Source organism: Sinocyclocheilus anshuiensis, unplaced genomic scaffold (assembly GCF_001515605.1).
Source record: "Sinocyclocheilus anshuiensis isolate Anshui unplaced genomic scaffold, SAMN03320099.WGS_v1.1 scaffold69, whole genome shotgun sequence".
In the NCBI taxonomy this organism is placed as follows: Eukaryota; Metazoa; Chordata; class Actinopteri; order Cypriniformes; family Cyprinidae; genus Sinocyclocheilus; species Sinocyclocheilus anshuiensis.
Window position 1 is genome coordinate 93,415 of NW_015537933.1, and position 12,122 is coordinate 105,536.

The 12,122-nt window shown below is 36.9% G+C and overlaps 1 protein-coding gene across 2 annotated transcripts in view; it reads left to right on the top strand.

Annotated features, from left to right (window-relative positions):
* Positions 1-11,596, top strand: part of rell1 (RELT like 1) — a 33,606-nt gene extending 22,010 nt beyond the window's left edge. Inside the window, exons 4-7 of one of the 2 annotated variants that reach the window (XM_016446838.1) lie at positions 3,990-4,041; positions 8,415-8,660; positions 9,892-10,022; positions 10,120-11,596. In XM_016446838.1, the coding sequence (XP_016302324.1) occupies positions 3,990-4,041; positions 8,415-8,660; positions 9,892-10,022; positions 10,120-10,175 (485 nt within the window). In that variant the 3' untranslated portion in view covers positions 10,176-11,596. The remainder of the gene's footprint in view (positions 1-3,989; positions 4,042-8,414; positions 8,661-9,891; positions 10,023-10,119) is intronic. The other variant, XM_016446843.1, reaches the window with a different exon arrangement.
* The last annotated feature ends 526 nt before the right edge of the window (positions 11,597-12,122 follow it).

The window sequence follows — 12,122 nt, forward strand, 5'->3', positions numbered from 1 at the left end:
ACCCTCTTGTGTCTTCGGGAGAGAAGCCAAAAGCTTTTCTTCACCCTAACTGAAATTATGCATTTTAAATTCGAATATAATGAAAATTTTGATCATATTTAAGTAAAAAATTTTAATTTAGTTTTTCAGCCATTTTGACAGCCCTATCACATAAACAACGTATGTATACGATACGTTGTTTACGCTTTGATCTGAACGTAAACAACATATCCGCGTACATACGTTGCAGGTCATATGAGCAATTTGACACACCCTCCAGGATGTAAGCCTCTCAGAACTGATGACATGTCTTTGTGAGTTTTTTATTTACTGAGGGAAATATGAGGTGTGGTAAGCAATCAGTCACATTGATTGTAATGCAGAATTGATTGTGATGGAGCATGAACAATCCTTAGCTGACCTCAGAGCAGTGAATCATCATGAGGTCACACCAGACAACATGTTCTCCTATTAGTTACAGAGTGTCCCCAGGTTTATTCAAACATATTCAGCTGCTTTGAGTGACCACAGAATCTACCTAAAGTGCATCAGGAGCGTTTCTAGCCTCCTTTCAAAAAGTGTCCCATATTTGCATCTTTATTGCATATGTGGCTGCTTAATCGCGGTCACGTGAACAATAGACAACATTTGTGAGTTTTGGATTGTAGGTACTGTAAATATCAGTGTGAGAAACTGCTGCAAACAATTAAGTGTGTGAGTAAACTGTCTGAATAATTTAAACTGAATCGCAAAATATTTCAGACCTTTTTTCGAACCCATTTGAGTGATTGGATCAGTATTAATTCATCTAGTCACTGGTTCTGATTCTAAACTGCTGATAGAAACACAAAACATGACTGCACTGCGGTGTTTCACTGGGTACCTTAGTAAAAAAGGGTCTATTGATGTCCCTAACCTACTCTTAGAAATAAACGGAATGTTTGATCAGTTTTGAAAAATTAAAAAACATAGATGAGTAAGAAATAAATTCTGTAAAAATTAATTTTTTCAATATTAATCAAAAAATCATCTTGATTTCTTGTTGGCACCTGTAGATGCTGTAAAGTCCATCCGTAACATTGCATCTTATCAACTTTAAAGTTTACAAGAAGTTCAGTTGTACACTAAATTGGCGGCAAAAATGATACGAATATTGAGGAAATTATGGCAGAAGGAAGATTTGGTTTTCAAGCTAAAGTAAAGTAAAAGACCACTTCTTAAACCAGAGAAGATGAACATGTTGGTATTCTTGTGAGAAGAAAAAAAAAAACATGCAAGTCCTGTCACCGACAGCCAGTTTAATTTTACTTCTCTTTTTGTTTTCGTTTTGAAAAGCTTGTTATCTTTGCTGTTTCTCACGTCACGCTATTTCTTTATTATTATAATTTTTTTTAATTGGTTCCTCAGTGTTTGCTAAACATTCTGTAATTTATTAAAGCAATAAGCCCCAAAGAGCCATGGTTTACAGTGAATTTATAACACTGTAAAGTGTTATAAGGGGCGTTGTTAGGCACGACGCGAAGCTAACCCCCTTAGCTGTTATAAATTAATTGTAAACCATGGCTTCACAGGGCTTATTGCTTTTATAAAACGGTTATTCCATATATGTAGTAAGGTTTCACAAAATTAAAGACATTTTTAAAAGCACATTAGCATACTTATAAAACAAACATGAATGTTTCAATAGCCATGAATGTTTTGATAGCTTAACTCAGTAGGTGTTTTGTGAATCAGTGCCCCATCCCTTACACAAGATGGCGCTGTCACTTCTCAAATAACGGCAGCAGCACAAGAGGGCAGAGTAGCATTGGTGGTTCTGTCTGTCTCATATGACACATTGTGGGGGAAATCACCATGAAGCACAAAAGCATCAATCACTGACACTGCTGCAAGCCAGAATTAGATCCAGGAAGACTTTCAAAACCGCATATACAGAGAAGTCATGGAATATGAGTCTAGGTGGAGCATTGGTCTCACCTTAAGTTATATATAAATGTTGCTGTATGTTATCAGCATCATGACATCAGTTTATAGAAGGTGACCGTTAATTATCTGGTGCTAAAAATAAATGCTATGACATCAAGATTAAGATCCTTTTTAATCTTTTCAAGGGATCTTCACTTTTTTTAACTTATTGCTCATATACTATGTATCAGCTGATCTACACCTTATTCCTGTAACATTTCAAAATACTCGAGTGAATGTTTCTTCATCCTGAAATGTTATATTTTAACTCTGTTTTATTCATCTTATGCAATTCACAGTCTTCCACATCAGTCACTAGATTAAAAGAATTCTTTTGTCATTTACTCACTCTTATGTCATTCCAACCTTGTGTGTTTTTATTTCTGCAGTGGAACATGTAATGGTTGCTTTCAAGCTTCACTAGAATTCAAAAGGACCATAAAACTATCTTAAAAGGGTTTTAAATGTGTATTTTAAAACTTCTGAACTGTTACAGCTGTTAATATAATCCGATAATCTTCCCCTCCAGTGAGCTTTTAACTAAAGAAAACTGTTGGGACCCGATCAAGAGAGAGAACCTGAATGAATCGTTTTAATTTAACCAATTCACTGAATATTTATTTATTTAAAGGGATCATGACATGGATTTTTTTAAAATTATTTTAATATGTTCCTTGAGGTTTACTTATAATGTTAATCAAGTTTTTTTTTGCACAAAAAAACAAATATGTGGAAAAATGATTATTTTCAACCCTCGTTCAAACCCTCTCTCTGAAACGAACCGTTTTAAGAGCTTGTCAGGAATCAGCCACTGTTATGATTGGCTAATGTCATTGTATAGGAAACACTGTCACAATCAGAATCAAGGACCGGAACGATCCGTTTTATAATAGTCGGTATATAATACAGCATGTGGTGTAGGCTATGCCATGCCTCATCTTATTCGTTTTTGTTAAATGTTATGTAAACTGTAGCCTACTGTTTTACTGTTGTTGTGCTTTTTAATTAAGAATATGTGGAAAAATGATTATTTTCAACCCTCGTTCAAACCCTCTCTCTGAAACGAACCGTTTTAAGAGCTTGTCAGGAATCAGCCACTGTTATGATTGGCTAATGTCATTGTATAGGAAACACTGTCAATGCCTCCTCGCTATTGTGAGTCATTTCCAGACAAAGCATTATGAAATCATTTACATACGGTTTGTGATGCAGCTGCAGTCAGATCTAGTTCCGCTTCATCTTTCAACACGTTTCTTTACGACTCGGTGACACCAAGATTGCGAATTGGAAAGTGAAAGTGAAAGCGCATGATCGCTTATAACACAGCACAAGAGAAATTCCCATTCACAAAATTTGAATAACAAATAATGATGATCTCCATGGTGATCTCCATGGTGACACCATCTGATCAACAGCATTTTAAACTGTTTCTTCCCCATAAGTATGACACGAGCTGTAAACAGGAAGTGATACTACTGCTTCTTATGTCTTATAAATTTGTGTGGCATCTTTCATGTTGCACCATGTCCACTGCTTGGTCATTGTGCATGACTACCAACACATTACCGTTTCAGTAACAGGCGTATTTCTGCATATCTATTGGATGCGTTTAATCAATAAGTGGTTTAAGTTATCTAGCAGTCAACTTCTTAAAATGGATAAGATGTTCTTGTGTAAACGGAAGGAACTGAAAGTTTAGTGCTAGTCACTTTCATTGCCAGTGGTTGCACAATTCATGTGCCACTGTGTGAAAATATTAACATTTTAAAGTTGGCTGCCTTTTTGAAGGCATTTCAAATTGAAACTACCCTGATGCCATTGCACAATGAAACTAAATGGTGGCCTGAAACTGCCCTCTGTCCACTGCAACTGTGAGTATGTGCTGCAGTAGTAGTCGCATCAGAAGGCAGTCAGCTGCTTTCATTAGGCAGAAGACTAAACAGTTTGCTTAATGGTTTTGCATCTGAGGCTGCAAACTCTTCTCTGTGCTAATTTAAGAAGTCATTTAATGAACTCTCTCTTTCTTTTTCTTTTTTTTCCACCAGCCAACTCCGATGCACTCAAAGCCATGGTTCAGGACAGTATAGAATCGGAGGGGTAAGACCTTGTATATATCTTTCCTGAATTTTGTTTTATGTTGTGCTATCTGTAATCTGATGTCCTGAGCTGGCAAATAAATAAAAAAAACCCTAACAAATTCATTATTTAAATGCACTATTATGTTGGTAATTCAATATGAATTCAGAACAAATAGCTAAGTAGAAGTATTTTCACTAGCGGCCTATTGGGTCCTCACTTAAAAATAAATATATAAATGCTATTGTGAACTCTCCATGACACTGTGCCTCGTTTACAAAACAAAACACTCCGGACAGTCCTCTGACACGATCCAGGATACCTTTAAAAATAAACTATCCACTTGTTACTTACGCTGGGAACCTTCTGATATCTGTACAAAGACGCGAAAGAGCTCTTTAAATGCATTAAAGCAAACATTCTTTCGCTCCATTTGTCCTATTAATGACAGACTCGAGTTTGTGGATTATATCCGAAAGCAAACACGCATCTGTATACTGTATCCAGTGTAGACAAGATAGTGGCAGTGATTGTAATTTTTATTTGCTTTTGACGCAACAGTCGCATTCAGCATAATCAGGTGATATATCTTTCCTGAATTTTGTTTTATGTTGTGCTATCTGTAATCTGATGTCCTGAGCTGGCAAATAAATAAAAAAAACCCTAACAAATTCATTATTTAAATGCACTATTATGTTGGTAATTCAATATGAATTCAGAACAAATAGCTAAGTAGAAGTATTTTCACTAGCGGCCTATTGGGTCCTCACTTAAAAATAAATATATAAATGCTATATATATATGTCAATGCCTCCTCGCTATTGTGAGTCATTTCCAGACAAAGCATTATGAAATCATTTACATACGGTTTGTGATGCAGCTGCAGTCAGATCTAGTTCCGCTTCATCTTTCAACAAATGTTTCTTTGTGAACTCTCCATGACACTGTGCCTCGTTTACAAAACAAAACACTCCGGACAGTCCTCTGACACGATCCAGGATACCTTTAAAAATAAACTATCCACTTGTTACTTACGCTGGGAACCTTCTGATATCTGTACAAAGACGCGAAAGAGCTCTTTAAATGCATTAAAGCAAACATTCTTTCGCTCCATTTGTCCTATTAATGACAGACTCGAGTTTGTGGATTATATCCGAAAGCAAACACGCATCTGTATACTGTATCCAGTGTAGACAAGATAGTGGCAGTGATTGTAATTTTTATTTGCTTTTGACGCAACAGTCGCATTCAGCATAATCAGGTGTCAAGCCGCTAAGCGGCTGAATGCCAGTGGGCGGGGCTTATGTCAATGTGTTGCTCTGGAGGCGGTGTTTATGCAAACGACTGCGACTGGATGACATCACCTTGCACCTTGGATCCAAGACGAGCCGTTTTCTGAGGGATATTACATAAATGATTTTTTTATTGATGATGAGGACATTGTAAGTTATGAAACTTGCAGGATGTATTAAGCATACAAAGACCTATTCTGTATCGAAAGATTAAGGGAAATTTCGGTTTCTCATGTCATGTCGTGACATGTCATGCCCTTTAATCCTTCTTGAGGCTTGAATCACAATCTTGAATCATCCGTTGTTATTACATGGAAAATCTCAACCAGCATATTCTACAAAATGTCTCCCTTTTTTGTACCATGGAAAAAAGACAAAGTCATATGGGTTTGGCACAACAAGAATGTGAGTAAACAGTTACATAATTCTAATTTTGGGGAATTCCTTTAATCCTTCCTTTTCCCCAGATGTCCTCCTTTGATGTTGTGTGTGTGTGGTGTATGTTTTTCAGTTGGTCTGAGCATTCATGTGAGTAACAGATTTGGGTTGAACAATGAGGTCACTCTGCTTGACACACTGTATAAGCAGCAGCGTGAATTTGATTCCTACTGTCTTTAACACAAGACTGAGACCAACATAGAGAGACTGAAAAGAAGAGCAGAGCATAGGGAAGGTGAAAGGTTTAGAGCAATCAGATGCTGCGACGAAAGGAGCTCTGGATGGAGTGATTAGGAACTCGAGGGGTGGAGAGGAAAATTAGGAGTGGTGCTCAGAATGAAGGGTGATTGGGTATTTTGCAGAGGAGATGTTGTGCTGTCCATTCTCTAGACACTTACTGAGTGCATAGGGCATCCATGGGGAGATGAGTCTGGGGGTGAAGCTCATGAATGGAGGGGTGGAGTTTGCAATTTATGTCAATGTACGTGCTTGCAAAATTTACTTTGTCAGAATACTTTGCTATTTATAAAAGATCGAAAGTGGAGAAAGATGCTTTTTGCAGCTAGCAGTGTTGAAAAAGCTACTCTATCCAGACCAGCAGATCGCTGTATCTGCTTAAGGTCAACACATTCATTGAAAAGAACCGACTCAAAATAATGAATCTTTTGCCAGTTGGGCATTTCATTTCATATTCTAAGCATAGATATGTAGCGTTTTGTGTCACTACACTGCTACTTGAAAAATAGCTTGCTACTGAAAAAGCTACACTATGTTAAAAGTAGCCTTGCTACTGTCAAGATACTGAACATTTTTGTTCCACTAGTGACATGTAGTTAACTTAACACTGGCAGCTAGAAGGTGTAGATATGACATCTACCAGCAGGAGCTAATGAGACCTTGGCAGCCTGCAGAACCTTGCTTTGAAGTGACAACTTTTTAATTCAATGTTTGTACAGTAAATGATCAAACTAACTGATTTCATATTTTAGGTCCATTGCAAAACACAATGAATACACTTCTTGTGTAGTGTGTGTGTTTGCATGTGTGTCTCTTGCTCCTTTATGTTCCTCATAGTCCCTCTTGCAGGTGGCAATTGAAGTATCTCTATCCTGCTCCTCCTCTGCTTCTCAAGTGAGGCACACGTGCATATGCACACAGAGCAGAACAACATCCCGCAGTGTAATGAAGACAGATAAGAAAAGACCGCTGCATTTCCCTCTTTATTTTTTTTTTAGTTGGCAGAGTGGAAGGACAAAATAAATAGAGGGAGAAGGTGAGAGGAGAAGACCGATAAAGCAGCCGGGGAGAGAGTTGGTCTGTCTTTTGAAGTAACTGCTCCAATTGTGCTGTATTTCAGCTCAAATATAGTACCTGTGAAAGGTGAAGCTTTTTTTCCCAGTTTTTATTTTTTTCAGTGATTTGGTGTTCAAGTTTTGATCTATTCACTTAAATAGACATATTCACATAATTAATCAAACGTACTAATTGTGATGCTGCTTACTTAAGTTTTAAAAAGATGTTATAAAAATATATCATGATATTAATACATTCATTCTAAAGAGTCACAACACAAGGATTAGGTTAAATGGTTAGTTCACCAAAAAATGAAAATTCTGTCATTAATTACTCACCCTCATGTGGTTCCAAACCTGTAAGACCTTTGTTCATTTTCGGAGCACAAATTAAGATTTTTGATGAAATCCAAGAGCTTTTTGACCCTCAATAGAGAGCAATACAACTACCACGTTCAAGGCCCTGACAATTTCTTGTCTTCCGTGTCAGTCTTCGACGTGCGTTCACGAGAGTACCACGCCACATGCCTGTGGTGCTGCTGACGCAGGAGCCAGCATTCTGACGTACAACCCAAATGTGCTGCTCCTCATTTACAAGCAGAGGATGACATGCTGTACATAAAACAGTCATTCTAAACGTGTAAAGATTTATTCTTTGTTTTTGTTTTTTTGCCCAGCCTTACATATTCGAACCAGAATATTCAGATGATTAACTGAGAGATGGACGTTCTGCATCAGAACACCAGCTCCTGCGTCAGCAGCACAACACCCATGTGTCGTGGTACTCCTGTGAAAGCCTGACACGGAAGAGAAGAAATTGTTGAATAAAGTCGTTTTTTTTTTATTTCTTTGCGCACAAAGTATACTCGTAGCTTCATAAAATTACGGTTGAATCACTCATGTCACATGGACTATTTTAATGATGTCCTTACTACTTTTCTGGGCCTTCAACGTGGTAGTTGCATTGCTGTCTGTGGAGGGTCAGAAAGCTCTCGGATTTCATCAAAAATATCTTAATTTGTGTTCCGAAGATAAACAAAGGTCTTACAGGTTTGGAACGACATGAGGGTGAGTAAATAATGACAGTATTTTTATTTTTGGGTGAACTAACCCTTCAAGCCTAGTCTATCTGTGTGTCCGAACAATAGTAAAAATAGTTAATTTGTTTAAATAGTATGTGAAAGTGTGTATTATGCTATGATACACATTTCCAAATTAGTATGCTTGGAGTAGGTCAAGTCAAACACATTGTGGGCCACAGAACCCACCGCAGTGTTTCTCTGTTGTATTTACCAAATTTTGGCATATGTAACTAGGTCACCTGGGTATTTCATGCAATTAAGCTGATATTTTTCTGTTCAATTTCCTACAGTGGCCCTGTGACGCCCACCTCTCCGAACACACCCACCAGCCCAGAGAGCCCTGCACTGCCAGGGTTGCCGCCCAGCACAGCCAAACACACCTGCAACCACCTGCACACCATCGGAGGGATCGGAGGACATAAGAACATCTGCAGCCGCTGCAACCAGAAAAAATGGCCTCTGATGAGACGCTCATCCAGCAAGAAACTGGACAGACGCAGTCACGTAGGAGAAGTCACAGTGTTGTCTGTAGGCAGGTGTGTGTTACATACATAAACACTTAACATATGATGAATTACATGCGAGGTATGAGTCAGGATCTAGACGAAAGAGACGAGCCTGGTGGGAAAGAACTGGACTGGATCTGGCTGGTTCAATGAGGTTAGGGTTGGGCATTAAATATCAATATTGATAATTCTCTGAAAATTAATTAATTAGAAATATTTCGGCTAGATGAATAGAGGTGTTGCTAAAAAGGCTGGATGTACTACACATACTCGATCATGCGTGACCCTCATGGTGTTTTCAGTGTCTGCTGTTTCACTAAAGGTCTTCAAGACAAACTGTTGGCTTAACTTGAAATTATGACTGGGAAATACCTTAAAAAGGCCTATATTATATAATATGTATATAATAAGGAATATAATACAACCAAGATTTTTCATCCACATTTTAAATGATGCTGTATTGAAGTTGTTGTGCAGCACCATGTATACAAAAAAAAATGAAAAGGTAACACCTTATTTTGATAAGTCTACTTTCGACATTCTACTAACTTTGTAACTTTGTAAATAGTTCTCAACTACCAGTCACTAGTCTATTAGCAGACTGTCTGCTTAATATCTGCTTTATTTTAATACACTTGATGGTCCCCCAACAGACATTCTACTGACTCTAAGTAACTTTGCAAGTATGTCAACTCATTCTACTAACCTAACCTAACCTAACCTAACCAAACAGTCTACTAATAATCTAATGAGTTTTTTAACATGTCGTTGCAAATTAATGAGATTTAATTGACGTGTAGCCTAGTTGCAAAGTTACTTATAGTTAGTACAATGTTAAAAGTGAATAATACTATTGAATAAACCAAAAATTAAAATACAATGTTTCGTTTACAATGACAAATTATATGAATTGCTCTATTTTCATTTGATTACATTTTAAAAGATTGATTAAATTATTAAATAAGTTGTATGAATTCATTTCGTCAGGTGCTATTTATGATGATACATATTTATTGAATCATAAAACACAATCAAGAGAAAATACCTTATTTCATGGGGCTATAACTTAAAAGGTAGATACTATTTGGAGTTAAACAAATTGTGTTTACATTCTTTTCTTGAGGTCTGAAAAAAATTTAAAATCCATTTCCTTCCCAATCATTATGAAATTAATGTTGTGATAAATATTAATACTGAATAATATGGATATTATTAAGGTCTGAGCTTTGTGCTCTTGTTACATCTCTCTTTCTTTCTCTAGATTCCGGGTGACAAAGTGTGACCCCAAATCGGCCCGGGATAGGTGGACATTATTGATCACTGAGCCCAATGGCAGTGTCCCCCCTTCACCTGCTAACGCTGACCCCCCTGAGCACAGCACAGGCACAGTGAGTGGCTTTAGTGTGGAAAAAAAAAACTCTCATTCCTAATGCAGGTTAAGCAATCAAGTGGTGTTTTTATCCTTGTTTTGTATGTGATTTGTCTTTAGGAGAAAGGAGACAGTGCAAAGTGACATCTGTAGAGTTCCAGCAGCTTCTCAGGTGACATTTTAAAAAACTTTTAATCTGGAAGTTACAATTCCAAATAGGACTTAAGAGAGGTACTATGACGAGAGATGTGATAATGGAGGAGGAAAAGAGGATGATGGATGCGAACCCTCCTTTTTGTCATGTGACATGCCAGTTGTGGAAAGGCAGCAGAAGCCATTTTATATACATTAACCTGTCACCATGCCAACACATCTTTCTCAATCATCCTTGTCACTATCAGTGGCGGATGGCTTCATTTGTGCTTGTTAATGACTATGAACGCGTCAATGTTTAATCTAACCTGGCGTCATGGTCGGAGGTTTTCTTTGGGCTACTTCCAGGAAGTGGGAAGTTTTGTTCAAATGTTTTCCCTTTTTTCTTTTTTTATTGCAAGCTGTGATAAACATGGAAAAACAGAGCCATGAAATTTCTCACTGGTTACAATCTGGACTAAACGTTTTTCTTATCCTGTTGTCGTCTTAAATGGACTGTGTTTGATCTCTTCACTAAATACAACTTTTCACCTTTGTTTTTTTTTAATGACTTAAATTGTGTCTTGACAACATTGTTCTGTAAACCAGTGAAATCGCATGTTTAATAGATTCATTTATCAACCTAGCGCACCTTAACCGACTGGAAGTTTGCTTGGTGATGTCTGGAACAGCACTGCGATCAATTCACCAGTCTGTCGAGCACTCAACGGTTTAGAAATGATAAATATTCGTAGTTTCATGATTCGTTATAGCTTGCATGTGTCCACAGAGTTCAGAAACTCTCAAATCTATAGCATCATATATTATTATAATGTCAGGCGTATATAATAGATAAGACTGTATCCTTCACTATACCTAATATTTTTGTTATCTTTGGGAAAAACAATGTATGATACCTCAAAAAAAGTAAAAGTGTCCTTGGTTAAATATAGGACTTTTAATAATTCTGTGTATTTTAACAACAACAACAACAAAAAACCTTCTAATAAATATACAGTTGACTCTTTTTTTTTTTTATGTATTTAGCCTTTTATTAATATTGTCATTATTGTGCCACTGATTTTTTTGCCTTTTTTTTTTGTTTTGTTTTTTTGTTTGCTCAAACACCATAAAGGTAGACCTCAAGATATCTAGAAGCTTTCTAGTTCATTGCACATGAGCTTGAAGTGCTGGAACAAATTAAATAAATGTTGCCCATAGCCGTCTTGTTCAAATTTTAGATAAAGGTATTCATACTGAAATATTAATCTTACATCTTAATGTGTACAGAAATGGTCACTTCAAGTAGTCATTTCTGAAATTGAATTGAATTAAAGAAATGTTAAAGATGTATAAACAGAAGTATTGGAAGAATTATATAGAGTTGTTTAAATAAAATGAATGAGAATGTACTGTTATATTTTACTGAAAGTGTTGTACCCAGAATTTATACATTAAAAAGATTAAACACACATTGGACTTGTTGTTCTGATTCTACTTTACCCACAAGCCACGTCATTTCCATTCTGAAGCACAAGACTGATCAGGACACACTTTCCCACACACTATGTACTTACACATTTGCTACACTGAATGCTCTGAGGTCAGCTTAGCTCAAAGGTAATGGCTTTGAGAAACTTTAACTTCTGTGTGTCCTCACAGCATTCTCAGCATGATACAATCACAGAGCCTTCATCCATAGTAAAACATGAGAGGTCCTTGCATCTGTAGTATGTTTTCTAGAGCTGGACTGAGGTTATAGATCAGTAAGAGTCTGTTAATAGGTGACTGGTGCAGCACTAATGGCCTTCAGGTCTGTAGCTTTTCCAAAACTCAAATGCTGAATGCCTATCTTTCCCATCTCTCCGTGACTGCTGCCTATTTACTCATGACCTGCTGGAAAGTATGTGACTTTGTGCATTACATATATTGTTTTTGTGAGTTAAGGGCTATTTTTGTACTTTATGCATCAAGATATTTCTAGGAAGAAA